Source organism: Trichomonas vaginalis, chromosome V (genome assembly GCF_026262505.1).
Source record: "Trichomonas vaginalis G3 chromosome V, whole genome shotgun sequence".
Taxonomy (NCBI): domain Eukaryota; phylum Parabasalia; order Trichomonadida; family Trichomonadidae; genus Trichomonas; species Trichomonas vaginalis.
In genome coordinates, this window is record NC_067207.1 from 28863985 (window position 1) to 28884513 (window position 20529).

The following is a 20529-nucleotide window of genomic DNA, read 5'->3' on the forward strand; positions in this document are numbered from 1 at the left end:
ATTTAAATCTGAAAATTTGAAAACATTAAGTGTATTGTGCACTCTTGTCGGTTACAGTGTCTCATTCCGGGAGACATTGCCTCTGAATGTCTCCCAGAATGAGACAATCTTCTGCAATCAGAATGTGATTGCAAAACTTTGACCGACAGGAGTGTATTGTGCACTCTTGTCGGTTACAGTGTCTCATTCCGGGAGACATTGTCACTGCATGTCTCCCAGAATGATATCAAGTTCCCCATTCATAACTTGAATGCGGAACTTTGACCGATAAGAGTGTATTGTGCACTCTTGTCGGTTACAGTGTCTCATTCCGGGAGACATTGCCTCTGAATGTCTCCCAGAATGAGACAATCTTCTGCAATCAGAATGTGATTGCAAAACTTTGACCGACAGGAGTGTATTGTGCACTCTTGTCGGTTACAGTGTCTCATTCCGGGAGACATTGTCACTGCATGTCTCCCAGAATGATATCAAGTTCCCCATTCATAACTTGAATGCGGAACTTTGACCGACAAGAGTGTATTGTGCACTCTTGTCGGTTACAGTGTCTCATTCCGGGAGACATTGCCTCTGAAGTCTCCCAGAATGAGACAATCTTCTGCAATCAGAATGTGATTGCAAAACTTTGACCGACAGGAGTGTATTGTGCACTCTTGTCGGTTACAGTGTCTCATTCCGGGAGACATTGTCACTGCATGTCTCCCAGAATGATATCAAGTTCCCCATTCATAACTTGAATGCGAACTTTGACCGACAAGAGTGTATTGTGCACTCTTGTCGGTTACAGTGTCTCATTCGGGAGACATTGCCTCTGAATGTCTCCCAGAATGAGACAATCTTCTGCAATCAGAATGTGATTGCAAAACTTTGACCGACAGGAGTGTATTGTGCACTCTTGTCGGTTACAGTGTCTCATTCCGGGAGACATTGTCACTGCATGTCTCCCAGAATGATATCAAGTTCCCCATTCATAACTTGAATGCGGAACTTTGACCGACAAGAGTGTATTGTGCACTCTTGTCGGTTACAGTGTCTCATTTCGGGAGACATTGCCTCTGAATGTCTCCCAGAATGAGACAATCTTCTGCAATCAGAATGTGATTGCAAAACTTTGACCGACAGGAGTGTATTGTGCACTCTTGTCGGTTACAGTGTCTCATTCCGGGAGACATTGTCACTGCATGTCTCCCAGAATGATATCAAGTTCCCCATTCATAACTTGAATGCGGAACTTTGACCGACAAGAGTGTATTGTGCACTCTTGTCGGTTACAGTGTCTCATTTTGGGAGACATTGCCTCTGAATGTCTCCCAGAATGAGACAATCTTCTGCAATCAGAATGTGATTGCAAAACTTTGACCGACAGGAGTGTATTGTGCACTCTTGTCGGTTACAGTGTCTCATTCCGGGAGACATTGTCACTGCATGTCTCCCAGAATGATATCAAGTTCCCCATTCATAACTTGAATGCGGAACTTTGACCGACAAGAGTGTATTGTGCACTCTTGTCGGTTACAGTGTCTCATTCCGGGAGACATTGCCTCTGAATGTCTCCCAGAATGAGACAATCTTCTGCAATCAGAATGTGATTGCAAAACTTTGACCGACAGGAGTGTATTGTGCACTCTTGTCGGTTACAGTGTCTCATTCCGGGAGACATTGTCACTGCATGTCTCCCAGAATGATATCAAGTTCCCCATTCATAACTTGAATGCGGAACTTTGACCGATAAGAGTGTATTGTGCACTCTTGTCGGTTGAAAGTTCTGCAATCAGAAGAAGATTGTTGAACAATCCGCCATTCCAGGAGGCATGAGCTTGTTATCTCTCCTGAAATGGCACATATTTGATAATTCATGGAGCAGAACTTTGCACGCAATCAGACAAAAGATTGCGACAGAGTAACTGGGAAGACAGCAACTTGAAGCGATAAGCTGCTTGGGTGCTGTCTCCCAGATGCATCTGTCGGGCAAAGTCTCAAAGGAGCAGAACTTTGCACGCAATCAGACAAAAGATTGCGACAGAGTAACTGGGAAGACAGCAACTTGAAGCGATAAGCTGCTTGGGTGCTGTCTCCCAGATGCATCTGTCGGGCAAAGTCTCAAAGGAGCAGAACTTTGCACGCAATCAGACAAAAGATTGCGACAGAGTAACTGGGAAGACAGCAACTTGAAGCGAAGTTTTGTTTTCGAGTCTTTGGTTAAGAAATCTTAACAAAAAAACAAAGAAAAAAATCAGATAAAGTTGTCAATAACTTCATCAGTTAATGCTCACCTATGGGAGGTGTTTTGCGGGAGCTGGGGGTATCTTGGTGAGTACTCAGGAGGCCAAGAAGGGCACCCCAACCGACATTATCCTGATGAATTCAGTTGTCAACCATTCTGAAAACCGCTGAAGCCGTCGTGTGTAGAGAAATTGTTTAAATTTATTTTTTTCAGATTTAAATAAAAATAAGAAATGTTTACTATTATGGATTTTGAAATTTTTTTAAATTAAGAGTAGGAGATGAGACAAATTTAAATTTTTAAGAAATATTTGGAAGGGCGTAAGATACGCCAACTTAAATATATTATCAAATGAGAGAAAATCACTCAACAAAAAAACAATTCTTTCAAAAAGTTTGACATTGATCTTTCTAATACATATTTTTGGAAGGGCGTAAGATACGCCAACTTAAATTTATTATTAAATATGAGAAAATCACTCAACAAAAAAACAATTCTTTCAAAAAGTTTGACATTGATCTTTCTAATACATATTTTTGGAAGGGCGTAAGATACGCCAACTTAAATATATTATTAAATATGAGAAAATCACTCAACAAAAAAACAATTCTTTCAAAAAGTTTGACATTGATCTTTCTAATACATATTTTTGGAAGGGCGTAAGATACGCCAACTTAAATTTATTATTAAATATGAGAAAATCACTCAACAAAAAAACAATTCTTTCAAAAAGTTTGACATTGATCTTTCTAATACATATTTTTGGAAGGGCGTAAGATACGCCAACTTAAATATATTATTAAATATGAGAAAATCACTCAACAAAAAAACAATTCTTTCAAAAAGTTTGACATTGATCTTTCTAATACATATTTTTGGAAGGGCGTAAGATACGCCAACTTAAATATATTATTAAATATGAGAAAATCACTCAACAAAAAAACAATTCTTTCAAAAAGTTTAAAATTGATCTTTCTAATACATATCCTATGGAAGGAGTTTACATTCTCAAAATAAAAACCAGTTCAAAATCTTATTACTCCTTGAATTAAAATCATTTAATTTCAAATCCATTCCAAATCCTTAAATCTGTATTAAAATCATTTTGCCAACAACCAACACAATACAAATTACATTTCCATATATCTTCTTGTCCATTTTAATTTTTTATCTCATTTTATTTAATTTTATTTAAAGCATATAGACATCGAGATCCTTTACACATAGTTATATAAAAGTCAAATACATAATAAATTCTTAATTCTAGAGATATCTCAAAATCTCATTTTTTTAATTTAAAATAACTTTCATTTTTCACAGTACGATCACAACAAACAAGCCATTTACTAATTAACACATATAAGAAAAATATCAAATTACAAAACAACTTTCAATATCATTCGCATCAAATTCTATTTTTTCATAATTATCAACTACATGTTATTATATAATATATGTCGGCGCATATTCCACTCTATACAAGTGTCAGACACACTCACACAAAGCTGTGAGATTCATACCTCTATCAGTAGGACTTCTCAAATCAAGAACACATATGTTTCACTATCGCACATCTGTGTAGGATCTAATTAACCCTTTGGACTGGTACTTCAAAATTTGATAATTTGATAATTTCATGTGATATCATCATTTGCCTTTAAAACAACTGTGCGTTAAACTAGACACGTTTCTCTATCATAATGCAAAATATCAAAGTTTGGGAGATTCCCAAAGTGTCTGAAACTGATCATAAGGGTGAAAAACCGTTTTCCAGAAGTTGGTAACGTAGTGTGATTAAACGACTCTCTTTAATAGAATATTACATGCTACACGAATTGTTACATTTTTGCAATCATTCTGCTTTAATATTTTTTACTTTACGATGACATTCCAAATGGATTTCCGATTATAAAAGCAAATCAATTGTTCTATATTGAAGCAACAAAATTTTAAAAGAGAAATCGAATTATGCGATCTCGAAAAAGACAATTAAAAATATTTTTGGCAAAAATATAATAAACATTTACATCACAATTACATTGTTGAAAGAATTTCGCGTGAGCGCTTTGGAAGCGTTGATGAAAGCGTATAAATATCTTTGTTCATATTTGGAACCAAATTTGCGGTTCTTGTTGTTGGAGTAGTCGCAAAGAACAAGGATCTTCTCATTGCATGAGGAGTAGTCTTTGTCATGCGTGTCTGAATTCCATTAATATCGTATTTGAGATTCTTTTGTCTCTTGTGAATGGCTTCTCTTTGGCGGGCGATTTCATCATTACGTTCTTGCCTGTGTAAGTTAATGCGGTTTGTCATCGCTTCGAGTTCTTTACGTTGTTTTTCAAGTAACTGTTGTTTATCGGATTCCCACTCGGAAATTGCGCGATTGAACACTTCCTTCGACTCTTTCTCTTCGCGCACTTTAATTTCTTCGCGGATTTGAGCAACTTGGTCCATTCTATTTTCGATAGAAAGTTTCCTTTCAAGTTGATAAAGTTGAATGAGTTCTGGTGAGCGCTTTCTATATTTAGCTGGTAAATCCTTAGGTTTGTTTTGCTCATGCTGCTCAAGTTCTTTTGTATGTTTGCTCTTTAATTGGTTTAATTTGTTTTCTGCATATTCTTCGAATGAATTGATCAAGTTTGTGCTATCTTGATTAAATTGTTCTTCGTTTTCTTGGGTAGATGTTAATCTGTAGTCAAGATCTGAAATCTGAGATTGACAGCGCCTTGTATAAAGAGCTGTCTGAGCTCGCCTTGAGAATTTCTCCATCATGAGCCTTGTTTGCTCTGCTTTATCATATTTATTTAAGCAGATTTGCTTGTCTCTTTTTGATTTAAACAAAGAAATGTAATCAGTTAAGTCATTTATTGTTGATACTGGTGGGTCCTTTGCATTCGTAGCTTCCTTGAGATAGGCTGTACGCCCAAGGGAAGGATTTTTCATCGAAGGAAGGTTCGACATTGAGTTGAAATAACGTTCAAATAATCGTCAAAAAATCCGAGTTTTGATCAAAAATATTCTTGAAAAACATCTACACTGAGATTTGATATGAGAAAAGCTAGACCATAGTGATGTTTTCGATATGCTAGTATATCTGCTTAGCAAGATTTCAAAAACTTGTAGGCTATTTGCTTGACAAAAACGTTATTGACTAGTATTATGTTCGAACTATTACTTATCGTTTTTATGTGTATCATATTTTTAAATCTATCAATAACCTATTGTTCTTTTATGATCTTATTTAGAATTATTAAATATGTTTTAGTAAACATAACATACATGTGCAAATAAGAATAAATCTAAGGATAGATATAAATGGTTAATGGAAAGTTCAATAAAATTCATGATTTTCAAAAGAAAGAATAAATTATTGGCATTTCATTGATATAGCTATAATATCAAATAACATTTGGTATTTCTTATCTATGAGTAGCTGAAAATCAATAAATAACTCTATTTTCAATTATTTTGTATATGAATTGTGCTTAGAAACTGTCAATTGAAGCTTTTAGGCAATATCTTAGTTGTAATACATTGATGCAGAGTATATGAGTTTCAGTTATATTTAAATTAAGGCCTTACTAGGAGAGAATATTTGCTTATTTTTTATTTTCAAACATCTCATACTTGAGAAAGGCATTTAGGCATCCTCTTTTACATTAAGATCCTTCGTTTTCATTACAAATCGAAGATCGTACTACAATCCATTTATTTCCTCTTCATTAAATTCCATTCATATGCAATCTTTCAGGTTTAGAGTATGAAAAACGCAACAATATTTTTCTTCAAATTCGTCACTTTTCGTGATGTGTTGAATAGGTTTCGATGAATCACGAAGAATTTATTGACAAAGTTCAACTTGAAAGGCACAAAAAACTAGACGAAAATGCAGATTTGCCATACATTGAAGTTAGTTTTCCGCCAAAGAAAGATTTTGAATCTTATAATTTAGCAAACAAATTAATTCCTCCTCCTGCATTCTCACTTACTGATGAATTTGCATCAGATAATCAAATCCCATCATTATCCGTTAATATACCATTCATTCCTTTTGATGAAAAGCAATTGAACCAAACAAGTATCGAATTACCGCCACCAAACGATTCGGACAGCGAAGGGTCATTAGTTACTTCAGAAGAAAATTCAAAATTACTTATTTTAAATGAAAAAATTTTCAAACCTCAAGATGCTCACCTTTTCGAGGGTTTTCAAGTCCGATTTGAGAAAATTGTTCCAGCAATTTTACTCCCAAATAACACTTGCGCAATTTTTATTTCGGATGTCAATTTAGGTTTTAGTTTATCGGTAATTTACGATACAATAATCGTTCTATCAACAACAGAACCTTTGTTCATCAGTCATCCATTTTATTTCAGAAAAATTGAATCTGAAAATTCAATTCTACAGGCTTTGAGACCTTTTATTGAATAAACAATCTTTTTACCTTACTGTTATTGAATTATTTACACATAATAATCGAATTTTGATAAAATCCATGAGTTATCAAAATTTGGTCGGAAAATGTACTGGGTAATAGTAATACTATTATATATACTACACATTTTGTCCTTAATAAAGAATATCTTCAAAAATAATAAAAAGAATATCATAAATTAAAACAAATTTTTCAGTTGTTTACTTACAGTTGTGTGCTATATGATAATTAATTAGCCTTTGGAGCTTCTGGCTTCTGTTCAGTAGTGGCTGCAGCTGGAGCAGCGGCTGTTGCGGCTGCTGCTTGCTTGCCTTTCTGGTTCTGATGTACGTTCTGCTTGCCATGTGCTGCTTGTCTCTTGTTAGACATGATGAAAAAATGATGTGATTACTTTCCACTTAGAAAGATGTCAAAAAAATTTACACAGCGGCGATTTTTCTGAGTATTTTGATTTTTTCAATGTAAACAACTCTCAATTTTTCTTTCATTCAATAAATGATCTAAATGAACATAAAAGATAATCTCATTGTTTCATGAGAAAAATTTGGAACATCCTTGATAATTTCAACCGAAATATTCATTCTCATGATCGTTACATTATATAGAGCCATATTCAAGTGGAATTAATTGTCGCAAAATTTTGATTTAAAAAATATTCATTGAAATGAAGCCCATCATCTAAGTAATCACATCATTTTTTCATCATGTCTAACAAGAGACAAGCAGCACATGGCAAGCAGAACGTACATCAGAACCAGAAAGGCAAGCAAGCAGCAGCCGCAACAGCCGCTGCTCCAGCTGCAGCCACTACTGAACAGAAGCCAGAAGCTCCAAAGGCTAATTAATTATCATATAGCACACAACTGTAAGTAAACAACTGAAAAATTTGTTTTAATTTATGATTAATTTTTTTAATTTATATTTCAGTTGATTTCATTTTCATTTTCCTATAAAACATTATTTTTTGAGGAAAGAAAGGACAGAAATACATGTTTATTCAGATATCATATTTATCATATTTAAATTTAACTATATGGGCAAAGCATTGTTACAGGAACAAAGCCTTCCATACCATTGGATGTTCTTATTTTATAATATTCTGCAAATGAAGTATTAATTGCTTCCACTTTTTCTCCTTCCTGAATGGAAATTTCGCCAACTTTTGTAGATTGATAATCCTTCAGAGCTCTCATCTTAACAGCCTTAAAGTCAAATTGAAATACGTGAACTGGAGGGATCCATGGGCTTCTAAATCCTTGAAACCCTGTTCTAAACATTTTAACTATCTTAGCAAATTGCTCATCATGTAATTGGTAAGGAGATGATGCACTAACCTTAGCTGCATGAGGACAATGTTTAATGAAATATAAATTGGCTGATTTAATGAACGCTGCTTCAAACATTATTAGTCTGTCATCTATATCTTTCATATCAGCAAAATGATTGTTGAAAGTCTTTTCTATTTCATCCAGAAAATTTGAATATCGAAGATATCCACAATGAGCATCGTAGCCATATGATGCACAGTCTTTAATACAAGATTGAATAGGATGAAATGTATCTTTAACAAAGTTTTCGTACAAATCTACTAATTCGTCGAGGGTTTGCTTCATATATGTATTAACTTGCGATATTTTCCCATCATAGTTTTGTGCAAAATCTAACGCCTTTTGCAACTGCTTTTCGTTGATATAATCTGATACTGAATCCATTGCTTTGTAAGTTTCTCGAAATATTCTGTCTGCGCAACATTCAAGCATTGGATGCATCTCATTTGAACTTTTCTTAATTGATTGACACCCTTCTGAAATCTTTTTAAGATATGACCGCGCCTCATTGAACCATTTCACAGCTTTATCGATATTCTTCTTAGAACAACTTACTAACTCCGTAACAAGTGAGATCGAGTAAGCAATAGTATCCACTGCAGCTTTTTGCCTGATGCTTGCTTTCATAAAACAGTTTTAACGATTTTATGCAAACCAAACACATTTCTTATTTAGTTCTTTGATATATTTTACGATATAACTCTAGTCAGATCTTTGTGTAAATTATGCCAAAAATAATCAATACATCAGCGACTCTTTCCTTGCTTAAATTCATTTAAAGATGCCATATGAAAGAATTTTATGCGCGGCTAAGCTCTGATGTCATAAATTTTCCTAAAATTCAAAGGTAACTAAACTCCTTTCGCCGATCCGATTTGCTCCATATTTAAAATATAGCTTGCATATGTAGAAGAAAAGCTAATTTTGAAGTACGCCCGAAATCCACCAACAGGATTTCGAGCTACTAAAAAGGTACTTTTAAATGTGATTTTTTTTATAAAAAATTAAATTTATTTTAAGATCAGACTAAAAACTAATTTTATGGAAAATCTATATCGACAAATTTATTACTTATTGGGTATATAGATTTTTTGATTATGGCGATTATGTCTGATATGCTTCCAATAAGCCAAAACACATTTCATACTGATTTCTATAAAAGGTATCTTTATTATAGAAGTGTAAGCTATATCTGTTTGTTTTTTTATTATAACAAATTCAAAATTCTCTTATAAGGACTAGATGAAATCTGTATTATTAAATCATTAGCTAAATGAAGGTTCAAATAGAAAGTAAATATCAATTTATATGATACTGAAACCAAATAGTTCTTTTAATAAAAGATAACACGCTGAAAATTATTGAGTATTTGCAAATCTCAAAAATCTATTGGTGAATTTGGCTCAACTTTTAAAATTATAACATCCATATCAAATCATAAAAGCAGACAAAAATTAAAGCCAAACCTATCGGCCAATTTTTTTTTTGATATTTTGATTTTTGAGGTATACTTTTAAAAGTGGATTTAAAGCACTTATGAAAAAACATTAACTTCTGTCGTTATGATTATTGATTTAGACAATAATGATTTTAATCTTTGATTATCAAAACACTAAAGTCATCTTTTTAACATTTGCTTGGTAGCATTAACTCAAGTCTAAAGTACTATTTTATGTGGCACTCTTAGAATTTTTGTATTCATTGTACACGCTGAAATAGTACCATTAAAGTTATGGCGGACTTTCAAAAAATAGTTTGGTCACCTTTTAAAATTCTTTATTGATTATTATACTGCTCAATTATATATCAACAACATGATAAAAATATAGTTTGCAGTATGAATGCATTGGAAAATTCTATATATTACAGTAATTTTTCAACTTTTTTTTATTTTCGGAATTATCAAGTAAATTTAAAGATGTTTAATATTAAATTGTATCCCACTATAACAATACACTCATAAATAATTAAATTTAACACGAAATTCCGAAAATGATTTTATGAATTTGGAAATTCATGCAAAGTATTACTATTATCAATCACATTTAACTTGCATATAATTTGCTTTGATTTCTAAGTCATTTAAATATATTACAACGTATAAGATTTTGTAAATTAGTAATTTTTTGATTGTAATAAAAGCGAAATTTATTGAACTTTCTCGCAGACACCACCGGCAGCCTTGATCTTCTTTTCAGCTTCCTCAGAGAAGTCCTTAGCACGAACAACGAATGGGATCTTTGGAAGTTCGCCACGAGCGAGAACCTTGAAGAATCCGTTCTGGACGCAGTCGATAACTGGAACGGCATCGCCCTTCTTAGCGGCAGCAGCCTTTACACGGACCTCTTCTGGAACAAGTGTCCAAAGCTTGTCAACATTGATTGTTGGTTCATACTCGTCAGCGCGGTTCTTCATGAGGTGAAGATGGCGCATGCCAACCTTGCCGAAGTAGCCTGGGTGGAAGCGATCGAACCATGTTCTCTGATGGTGCTGACCACCAGCACGACCGTGGCCACCTGGTGAAACACGGTGCTTACCGACACGACCGAAACCCATGGAAACCTGACCGCGAAGTTTTCTGCTCTTATGGAAACGAGTTGGCATAAGAAAAAAGGAGAGCCAAAACCGCCATAATTTTTATCGTTCCAATTGAATTTTTTTGTAAACTGACAAATTTGTTGTTTTTGACAATGTTGATAAATTTGACAAATTTTAAAAATTTTCTATTCTGTAGTTTCTTGATTCTTAGATTGAGAGTTTTGATTGAATTTATGTATTGCACCAATGATTCTTTGCTTTTCTAAGTTAGCTTTTGATGAATTATCAGCAAGATATGGCTCAAATAAACCATATACTGTTTTAAAAGGAGGATTTGGACATTCATCAATATCATGACCAAATGCAGCACAGTTAAAACAGAACTTACCTTCTTTCCACGTTTGCTTTATCTCTACTATTCGTGGTTCTGCTGGTAAATATAAACCAAATTCATCTTCTTTCCACTCTTTTGGTGCATTTCTAACATTCGTAAGCATTCTTGAATTCATTTCAGCCTTTAAATCTTTAATTGAAGGTAATTTGCTTTTACAATTGATTGTTGAGTGCCCAATCATTCCGCATCTCATGCATATTTGGGATCTATCGACTTCATTTCTCTGATAGGTCTCTTGTTCTTCGCTTTCTTTGTGCTTTGATCTATGAAAACTCATTTTTTTCTAAAAATTGAGAAGAGGTCAAATATATAAAAGTGACATCTAAAATCTTTGAAAAAACAACAAATAAAAAGTGGCACCTGAGTATATTGTTTCTGATTTATCTGATCATTGAAACGGAATCGATCCACGTGATTAGTATGAAACGATGATATACTAGGGACTAAACAATATTAATATTGCAAAAATCCAATTATTCGATGTTCAACTTATCATATCTTTCATTAAAGTTGATACCTTTATTTTTTCGAAATATTACAACAATATCAACTTTACGTATTGCCAATGATAGCCAAAGAACTATTTTGGCATAATAAATTCAAAACGATATTAAAACAACAGATTGACTGATCATTCTAGTATAGTATTATGCATACTATCATGTGATATTGCCTCAAATATCTTAACTTAACTTCCGTTTGATTATGATATACAGATCTAAAGTTGCTTATTCTTTAACAATAGTCACTAACTGATAACATGATTATGTTAAGAGGTCTAAATGTGCCAGATTAATGCACATTTTATTCAGATTTATTGTCGAAATGCAAATCACAATATATATCTTGAATTCATCTGTGAATAAAATCATGATCTTATTGATTACTTTCTAGATGTTTACTATGGTATCTAATTATGTGAAGCCAATCCTGAATTTGAACCAGAAATAATTTTATATGACTAACAATGGCTGGTTATTTATATAGAATTATATACTGTATTTGATAGTAAAATATTAGTGATATATAATTTTGGAAAATATGCCTCTTTTCTATATCATTGAAATATAATTATTTGATTCGCTCTAGAATTGACATATTTTAGTAGAAAAATTATAAAATAACAAAAATGAAAAGGTTGCAGAGATTTAGAATACAATAAAAAGTTTTGTATCGCTCTAAATTTTATATTTTCGAAAATTTTAACCTCATTTTTCCAAAAAAATCGAGAATTTAAAAAAACGTTATCATTTTCTAGAAAATTGCTTCGGCTTTTTCTAAAATGAAAAAAATTTGGAGAAATTTACCAAGGAGAACTTCATTCTAGGTGTCCAAAGCAATTGCTTTCAGTCAAAAAAGCTTCGAAAATTTTAAATATTGATATCGATTTTCATCAATCACTTAAAATCGATTGTTTGCAGTCGATGTTATCACATATTATTAAATTTTAATATATTTGAACATACTATAAATCGTTCTTGAAACTTATCAACATTTCGCGCAATTTAAGAATACACCAACTCTCATACATAGTTACCATTACCACAGTCTCATTTTAAGAAGAAATAATTTATAAAATCTAAGATCTAACGATTTATTTACCCTATTCGAAAAATATTTTTAATTCTAAATCCTTATTTGTGCATGTTTTATATACAGATGTAGAAAGAGAAACGAATAAAGTGTTGCTTCAAAAAAATACCTGAGAGTACCCACATCAATAAACAATTTACTTTTTTACCATCGAATTTTGCTCATCTTGAGCCATACTTTTCGTTTAATTTTCATAATACGATAAAACATATGCGTTGTCAAGTAAAATATGGATATTTTAGAAGATCATAATATATCTCGAAATCAAACAAAAGCCATTCTATGAGTCCATACGCATTATTACTATACTTCATATGCCAAGCATAATGTGAACAATTTTGGTCGATACCTTTGTTGTCGTCGAAGTTCCCCCCTTTTCCATGAGTTACAGGGGCTCAGAAAACTAGATAGCAAGACTCAAACCACTGTATATAATAAAGCTGATGTAGAGTAAAAATAACATAAAAATTAAGAAAAATTAACGATTTATGCAATCGCAGCTTTGATATCCGCAAGAATTGATGGCCACAGTGAGCGATCAATAGGCTCTAAATCTTCACATACGAATAGATTTGGATGCTGCGATACTTGGTCGGACAAACATGATGTATAAGCAACATGTCCTGGAGGAGCAGTTGGATATTGCAAGGATGCATCTGCAACAGTGTTGAATTGCTGAGGAGCATAATTATTTTGCATTGGAGCTGGTTGTACCTTTGGTTCTGGCTGTGGTTCTTCTTCTGTTAATTTGATTCCAAGAACTTTCTCAGCTGCTTCTACATTAGAAAATACTTCAGCTGCTTCACGAATTACCGATTTAATTTCGGCATCATCATGCGATCCTCCTTGAAGTCCTTGTAAAACTTGTTCATCACATTTGCTAGTATCTAATAAGTCTGTAGCGACCTTTTTCTCGAACATTTCTTTTGATACGGCCATTACAAACTTCTTGAATGAATCAAGCTTAAGTAAATTGGTAGAGCAGCAAACTATTCTAAACGAATCTTCAGTTGATGGTGATGGACCGTTTCTTGAAGCAACTGCTTCGTTTTTGTTTTCTTTAATATTTTTCAAAGCATCAAGAATAGCATCACATGATGCCATATATGCCTTTGCATCAGAAATTTTGTAAGCTTTATCGTAAATTCCTTTTTTGTTTTCTGCGCGAATATCATGAGCGAGATTTCTTGCGTTGACATCTACAATTTGCTGTTGTTTCTTTTTTGCTGTGGTTAGTTCGGCTACCATGACACGGTATTGGATTTCAATCTTTGTTGGATCATATGCTTTAGGTTTTCCCCAATGCATCGCAAAAAATTTAATATTATCGGCGTGCAGAATTGCATTTTTTTTAAAATTTATAAATTCGCAGGGAAATGATAATAATAATCTGTGGAAGTAAATATTCTCCAGCGGAAAAATTGGAAAGCTTGCTAAATATCTAATTTTCACAACAAATTTCTGGAATTCGTAGTAGAATTGATTCACAATCTTATAAAACATAATGCATAATGAAAACTAATATAACTTAAAAAAAAAAAAAAAAAAAAAAAAAAAAGGTATTGGGGCTTCCAGGGCTGCGCCCCTCTAGCCCCCTGAAGATGTTTAGTATAACATGCAGTTTATATAAAATGAGGTTTTTTTGGGGTGTGGGGGCTTCCAGGCACTTCGTGCCTTCTAGCCCCTAAAATTTTTTGAAAGTCGTTGCTGTTGACTTGTTTGTAGAGAACTCAAAATAGTAGAACTATGTCCGGACAAGTAAGGGTCTATCGTCGCTTCTCAAAGTTACGGGCGTTCAAAGAAATATACTTTGAGAAGCCTTTTCTTCCTTATAGAATGAGATAGGATGGTTATTTTACAAAACCGACAAGACCTTAACCGAGTAGTTTTCATGTTTTGTCACTTTTCTGTCACTTTTCAGGGAAAAAACATTTTTATTAAATATAAAATGAATTTTACAAAACCACCGTTACCCTTCTTTGGAAATAAGAGTAGATGTAAAGATATTCTATTGAGAGAACTTAAGAAACTACCGAATGGTCTAACATTTGTAGATTTGTTCGGTGGAAGTTTCTATATATCTCATTTGTGCCATACTGTATTTCCTGACTCAAAGATTATATGCAATGACTTCGACAACTATATGAACCGTCTCAAACATATACCAGACACAAACAAAATATTGAGTGAGTTGAAAGAAAAGATACCTATAGGTAAGATGGAACGTATACCATTAGATAAGAAAAATATTGTCAGAGAGGTTTTGAAAAAAGCAGAGTATATTGACTGGGATAGTATATCTTCTAGACTATTGTATAGTGGTTCTATAAGAGTTCATGACATTGAAACACTTATGTCAAACGTTTTATATCTTAACTATACAAAGGTTTTCAAAGAGAACATAGAAAAATATACTGAGGGTATAGAGTTTGTGAGATGTCGTTGGACAGAGTTGTATGAAAAATATAAAGACAAGGAAAATGTTTTCTTTATAGTAGACCCGCCGTTCTATAACACATGGGATTTTCAATACCAAGTAGACTGGACTTTGAGAGACTCTTTAGAAACTTTAGACGTTTTACATAACCATCCATGCTTTTACTTTACATCCGATAAAAGTGGTTTGGAAAGTGTCATGAGATGGTTAGAGGATATACATGACTATGATTTTAGATACGATAAGATAGAATATGAGAGAGGTCCTATAAACCGGAAAAAGTGTCATAACAAAGAAATTTTATTGGTAAGTAAATGTGGTTTGAAATAGGACTACTTGTTTTAGGTTTTTTCCATTGTGTCATTTACTTATTTGACGTGGCAGAAAGATATAGAGAATATGAAGATGAACCACTGCCTGCAAATGTTCAGCATATGTACTCGTAAGAGATATTTTTATCTAATATTAAATGGACGCACAGAACTTAGCGAATGCACAGCAACCTGGACAACCAAACCCAGAGAATATTCCAAATGAAGTTAGAATACAAACTGCAATGGCAAACTATGGTCAAGTGCCAACAGATGTACAAATGCAAACTGCCATGTCAAATGACGCTGCGTTAGGTTTGCCACCATGGTATGCAAATATGAGATGGAAAGAGTTTTATACAAACCCTGAAGTGGGATATAAACAACTCTATGCAGATGACGCGAACACAGGAGTTGACCCAGAGTATGTTTTCTACCAGAGGAGAAATAGAATGTATGAGCTGCAGTTAAAGAATGCTATGGAACTCAACAGGAAACGTAAGAGACTAGGCGGACATTAGATTTTTACATATAGTAAAATGGGTTTCTTTGGAAGAATAGGAAACTTCTTTCGAAATGTTGGAAGAGGTATATGGAATGGAATAAAATCTGTCGGAAGAGGAATTTGGAACGGAGTCAAAAATATTGGTAAAAGAGTAGGTCAGTTCGTTGGTATTATACCTAAAGACCCTGAACCAGAAGAACAAGCTCCTGTTATACAACAGCCTGAACCTGCACCACAGTCTAGTTGGCAACCAAATCCAACACCTCAACCGTATTAAAAATTATATTTTTACCGTTCGATAGTAGTTGTATATGAGACTAAGTTCTAAGTAAAACGCATGGTATAATGGAACTATTCTCTTTCTTCCATCTGTAGTAAACCATACTTGAAAGTCTGAAATACTTCCACTCGGTGGTTCATATAGCTTTGTAGGTTTTTCGTAAAAGTCATTTGCTAAGCATAAAAAAGAGTTTTGTGCACCAGAAAATGAAGCATGAACGATAATAGCATCTGAGTCGAAAACATTTTCATATGTTCCATTAGGGTTTTCGACTTCATAAAAGTTCGGGTGTACTGGATATTCTGCAGGCTGATTTAACATCCTCAAAAATCTATACCATGCCAAGTTGTTATATTTTGTAGAAATATAAACGTTTTCTCCAAGGTCTTCTATTCTATTGAATTTAACAGTTGCATTTTTCCTGTCATATAAAATATCGAGATGGTACTCTCCTTCGTCAATGTTAAACTGGTTTGCATATTCGAGATAGATATCGTTTATTTTTTCTTGAAAAGCTTGAAGAGTTGTTTCTAAGTTTACAAGCAAACTAACTTGTAAAAGTTTTCCCTGTACAAATTTCTCATACGTACGTTTTTCTTTGTTATAGTATCGAACTTCAAAACCGACCGTAAATGGGAAACCATGTATGGCTTCTGAAATGAACTTCATTCTACGAAAGCCAATAGCTTTTGTGACGGATGGGTCTCTTAACCATCTTAGTGGGTAGTCAAAACGATAGCCTTCATGCTTTACGGTCTCTGTCTCAAACTTTTGACCGACATTCGTAAAAAGTTCATCTAATGGTTTAGTTGTAGCAACTCTTGAATTTTCTTTTTCTATTGAAAGCATATTTTATCTAGAATAAAAATGTCGAAAGAAACAGCGTCTATGAGAGAAATACAACACAACCGACAACTCATTGTGCAAGCTCTAAATAAGAACACAACAAACTTTTCAAACTATTCTAAGATATCTGAGTCATTGAAAGAAGGAAACTTAAAACTGACATTAAACCCATTGACAGACGAGTTTCTGTTTCAAGACAGTAAGAACCATACTGTTTGTATAAATCCAACAAAAAGAACTTTAAACGAGAAACCTATAGATGAACTTCTTTTGAAGGCAGATATTGACAACAAAGCTGACAAAACATATGTAGACGATGCAATAGCAAAAGAAGAAGAAAGAGCTAACAAAGCTTATGCAACAAAAGAACATACTCATCCTGAACTAGCAGACAAAACATATGTTGACAATAAAATGTCAAGTGAAGTGACAAGAGCTGAAAACGAATATTCTAAAAAGACTCATACACATACCATTGCAAATATTACAAACTTACAAGAAACCTTAAACAGGAAAAGTGACGTTGGACATACACATACCATTGCAAATATTACAAACTTACAAGAAACCTTAAACAGGAAAAGTGACGTTGGACATACACACGATTTCTTCGCAACTGTTGGTATAGAAAATATTGCAGGAACGGTTGAAGAACCTGATGGAACTGGTGGGGATGTATTAAATTGGAAACCTCCTAACTTTCCACAAGGTTTAACATCGGAGGATGACATAACGACGATGAAAATACATTAGATGTAGAAATGTCTATGTCATGGAGGATGAAAACAAAGTTAAATTCACTGCTCAAGATTTATATGATAAGAAAGCTGACAAAACAGAGCTTCAAACGTTAAAGACAGAAATACTTCAAACAGTATATCCTATAGGTTCTATTTACACGTCAATGAACTCTACCAGACCAGAAGTAGTACTTGGTCTCGGAACTTGGACTCAAATAGTCGACAGGTTTTTGTATTGTGCAAACTCTTCAAAGGAAACAGGTGGAAGTAAAACGATTTCAGGTGAAAACTTACCTGCGCACAGTCACTACATAGATTTAAGTACATCTCAAGCAGGTTGGCATAAGCATAGATTTTGGGATTGGTCAGCAATGAAAAAAGGTAAAGGATATGATGTTAAAGACGACGTTCAGTTTGCTATAAATTGTTTCTGGGTAGCACACAGGGAGAAGGAAACCATACACATCGCGTTTCAGGGTATACGCAAACAACGGGACAGAGTAAAGACTACATGCCACCTTACATGACAGTTTACGCATGGTATAGAATTGCTTAGTCGTCATTTTCAACTTCTTTAGCATATTCGTCAGGAGTTGTCTTATATTTGTTAGAAACTGTCTTTGAAAGTATACCACCTTGAACTTTGACAAGTTTGAAACGAGGTCTGACAATAGTAGTTTTATCTTCTGCTTGCAGTGTGTACATTTTGCCATGTTTGCCTAAAACTTCATAATATTCTCTTGTATACTTTCTTCTATTTTTACGAACACGAATGTGAGTACCTGTCGAGTTCCCATTGTTGTCATAGTCAATAGTATTTTCATATGGGTCGCGTTTAGGTATTTCTATTTTTACTTTGTCACCTTTCTTAAGTTTGAAGCCTGGCATTCTTTCTTGTTCATCCCTTTTGACTAAACTATTAAATATATAGTCTTTCTCTAAGTCGGGGTTGTTTTTCATTTCTTCGGGGGAGTGGTTTCCCAAACCTTTTTGTTTACGGTTATTGTAAATATTTAAAACTTGTCTCATCTTTGCCATGGAGAAATGTCTATATTTGTCGTCATATGACATTTCATCTACCTCACCACCTTGTGGTTGATTTAAGTCTCTTAAGATTTTTATACAACTGTCAATGACACCAAGAGCAGAATGGTTTTGGTCGACAATGAAATATTGGTTTACATTTTTTGAACGCAGATAGTTTTTAATATCGTCTGATTTGAAAGAACTTTCGTAGTCAGATGTCAGTTTTGTTGGATGGTATTTGTCAACGAATATTGTCAAAGCAGTTTTCACATCTAAAATATTTTTGGACTGTAATGGTATGGCTTCACAGTATCTTGTGTTTTGACCGACAAATATTAGCCAGTATGGTGGTCCATCTTCTCTATACCTCGGAATGTTTTCCAAGATATCCATAAACCAAGCATTTGGTGTTGAACTAAAGATTTTTACCATGAGTGCTTTCTTTGTCGCTTTAGAAACATACGGGTCCTTGTTTGAATTCGTCATTTTTAACCCATAAGAAATGGGTTTATTTGGCGCATTAGCAGGAGTCGCATCTAGATTTTTGCCCGCAGTGGGAACACTAGCCAGAGGTGCATTTGGAATTGGAAGGAAGATTTTGAGTACATTAGGTATACTGAAAGAGAAAGCACAACCTATTATACAAACCGTACAGAAAGGTTGGGATGTAGCACGAGATGCAGCAAATCTTATTCCAAATCCTGAAACAAGAGGAAAAGTTCAAGGATGGATGGACAATGTAGGAAGACAAGCAGGAAACTACTATAACAAAGCAAATGACTACTATAACCAAGCAGGGCACTACATGGACCAAGGTGAAAGATTCTTTAACAGAGGATATAACCATGCACAACAGTGGGTAAACAACAACCAACCTCAACCGCCTCAAACGTGGGGAATGTAAAATTTTTTACTGAGATGAAATGAACAATACAGCATTGAGACAAATGGGCTCAAGATGGCTTTGTCGGCTTCCAGCAGTTACACAACCACGTGTTTGTCAAGTTCTTCCTATACCTCAGGAAGTTTTAGACCGACTTAAAAAACCTAAACAACCAGTTGAAAACAAACCAAACTAAAATTTTTTACTGAGATGAAATGAACAATGCAGCTTTAGACAGAATAGGTCATGGAAGACCACCTTTTAAACCACGTGTTTGTCAAGTTTTTCATATACCTCAGGAAGTTTTAGACCGACATAAAAAACCTAAACAACCAGTTGAAAACAAACCAAACTAAAATTTTTTACTGAGATGAAATGACCGAAGAAGTTGAAACGGTAGATTTGACACCACAAACAAAAAGTTCAGAACCATTGTCAAAACCTGTCAAAGAACTTACAGATGAAGAGAAAAATTCAATAATAGAAAGTGCCAGGTCTGGAAATACAAACCCTAACTACAAAGTCACTTTTCATAAAAATGGAACGGCAAGTATCTCAAAAAAGAAACAGACTCTCACAAATAAAATATTGAAGTCTGAAGGAGCTTTCGAGACAACAGATGGAAAAGTTTACTTCACTGACCAACAGTTCATTATAGAACATCTCATTGACTTAGAGTCGAAATATTCTAAACTTTACAACAAACACAAAAAGTTGAAAGGAAAACAAAAACAAATGGCATATGATATTTATGAAGATGTTGACGACACAACTGTTCCAGCAAGTGAGGTAAGGTCAGAGGAACCAAAAAGTGACGAAAAACCAATAGAAGAAGAAAAACCAAAAACTGAAGATAAACCAAAACCAAAGGTTAGTTTCAATACTAAACCAAGTCAACCTTCATTAGCTGGTATGGGTTGGCGTCAAAGACTTATAGCAGCCGGTGGTTATGTAAAGTAAAGAAAAAAACATTTTTTTATTTTTATAAA

At 33.9% G+C, this 20529-nt stretch overlaps 15 protein-coding genes across 15 annotated transcripts, besides 2 other annotated features; 8 read left to right on the forward strand and 7 right to left on the reverse strand.

The window, feature by feature from the left end:
• Nucleotides 1-4223: 4223 nt before the first annotated feature.
• On the reverse strand, nt 4224-5195 carry TVAGG3_0421630 (uncharacterized protein; the record flags this gene model as incomplete). The annotated part of the gene is made up of 1 exon (XM_001322944.1): nt 4259-5185. The coding sequence occupies one exon, from the start codon at nt 5183-5185 to the stop codon at nt 4259-4261; it is 927 nt and encodes a 308-aa protein (XP_001322979.1).
• Nucleotides 5196-6034: 839 nt separating this feature from the next.
• Nucleotides 6035-6667, forward strand: TVAGG3_0421640 (uncharacterized protein; the record flags this gene model as incomplete). The annotated part of the gene is made up of 1 exon (XM_001322943.1): nt 6050-6655. One exon carries the CDS (start codon nt 6050-6052, stop codon nt 6653-6655), a length of 606 nt encoding a protein of 201 aa, XP_001322978.1.
• Nucleotides 6668-6887: 220 nt separating this feature from the next.
• TVAGG3_0421650 (uncharacterized protein) lies at nt 6888-7028 on the reverse strand (the record flags this gene model as incomplete). Its single annotated transcript, XM_001322942.1, has 1 exon — nt 6888-7028. The coding sequence occupies one exon, from the start codon at nt 7026-7028 to the stop codon at nt 6888-6890; it is 141 nt and encodes a 46-aa protein (XP_001322977.1).
• Nucleotides 7029-7070: 42 nt separating this feature from the next.
• On the forward strand, nt 7071-7516 carry TVAGG3_0421660 (uncharacterized protein; the record flags this gene model as incomplete). Its single annotated transcript, XM_001322941.1, has 1 exon — nt 7364-7504. The coding sequence occupies one exon, from the start codon at nt 7364-7366 to the stop codon at nt 7502-7504; it is 141 nt and encodes a 46-aa protein (XP_001322976.1).
• Nucleotides 7517-7624: 108 nt separating this feature from the next.
• TVAGG3_0421670 (SH3-domain family) lies at nt 7625-8777 on the reverse strand (the record flags this gene model as incomplete). The annotated part of the gene is made up of 1 exon (XM_001322940.1): nt 7685-8614. One exon carries the CDS (start codon nt 8612-8614, stop codon nt 7685-7687), a length of 930 nt encoding a protein of 309 aa, XP_001322975.1.
• Nucleotides 8778-8830: 53 nt separating this feature from the next.
• Nucleotides 8831-9754: a mobile genetic element.
• Nucleotides 9755-10047: 293 nt separating this feature from the next.
• On the reverse strand, nt 10048-10594 carry TVAGG3_0421690 (structural constituent of ribosome; the record flags this gene model as incomplete). Its single annotated transcript, XM_001322939.2, has 1 exon — nt 10136-10591. The coding sequence occupies one exon, from the start codon at nt 10589-10591 to the stop codon at nt 10136-10138; it is 456 nt and encodes a 151-aa protein (XP_001322974.1).
• Nucleotides 10595-10710: 116 nt separating this feature from the next.
• On the reverse strand, nt 10711-11196 carry TVAGG3_0421700 (uncharacterized protein; the record flags this gene model as incomplete). Its single annotated transcript, XM_001322938.1, has 1 exon — nt 10711-11196. One exon carries the CDS (start codon nt 11194-11196, stop codon nt 10711-10713), a length of 486 nt encoding a protein of 161 aa, XP_001322973.1.
• Nucleotides 11197-12962: 1766 nt separating this feature from the next.
• TVAGG3_0421710 (uncharacterized protein) lies at nt 12963-13870 on the reverse strand (the record flags this gene model as incomplete). Its single annotated transcript, XM_001322937.1, has 1 exon — nt 12999-13820. One exon carries the CDS (start codon nt 13818-13820, stop codon nt 12999-13001), a length of 822 nt encoding a protein of 273 aa, XP_001322972.1.
• Nucleotides 13871-14029: 159 nt separating this feature from the next.
• Nucleotides 14030-20529: part of a mobile genetic element that runs on past the window's edge.
• TVAGG3_0421730 (phage tail repeat-like family) lies at nt 14461-15279 on the forward strand (the record flags this gene model as incomplete). The annotated part of the gene is made up of 1 exon (XM_051233444.1): nt 14461-15279. One exon carries the CDS (start codon nt 14461-14463, stop codon nt 15277-15279), a length of 819 nt encoding a protein of 272 aa, XP_051103174.1.
• TVAGG3_0421740 (uncharacterized protein) lies at nt 15419-15750 on the forward strand (the record flags this gene model as incomplete). The annotated part of the gene is made up of 1 exon (XM_051233445.1): nt 15419-15750. A coding segment is annotated over one exon (332 nt), but the record flags the coding sequence as incomplete, so codon positions are not given.
• TVAGG3_0421750 (uncharacterized protein) lies at nt 16418-16894 on the reverse strand (the record flags this gene model as incomplete). Its single annotated transcript, XM_051233446.1, has 1 exon — nt 16418-16894. A coding segment is annotated over one exon (477 nt), but the record flags the coding sequence as incomplete, so codon positions are not given.
• On the forward strand, nt 16934-17566 carry TVAGG3_0421760 (phage tail repeat-like family; the record flags this gene model as incomplete). Its single annotated transcript, XM_051233447.1, has 1 exon — nt 16934-17566. A coding segment is annotated over one exon (633 nt), but the record flags the coding sequence as incomplete, so codon positions are not given.
• TVAGG3_0421770 (uncharacterized protein) lies at nt 19160-19561 on the forward strand (the record flags this gene model as incomplete). Its single annotated transcript, XM_051233448.1, has 1 exon — nt 19160-19561. The coding sequence occupies one exon, from the start codon at nt 19160-19162 to the stop codon at nt 19559-19561; it is 402 nt and encodes a 133-aa protein (XP_051103178.1).
• On the forward strand, nt 19581-19736 carry TVAGG3_0421780 (uncharacterized protein; the record flags this gene model as incomplete). The annotated part of the gene is made up of 1 exon (XM_051233449.1): nt 19581-19736. The coding sequence occupies one exon, from the start codon at nt 19581-19583 to the stop codon at nt 19734-19736; it is 156 nt and encodes a 51-aa protein (XP_051103179.1).
• TVAGG3_0421790 (phage tail repeat-like family) lies at nt 19916-20500 on the forward strand (the record flags this gene model as incomplete). The annotated part of the gene is made up of 1 exon (XM_051233450.1): nt 19916-20500. One exon carries the CDS (start codon nt 19916-19918, stop codon nt 20498-20500), a length of 585 nt encoding a protein of 194 aa, XP_051103180.1.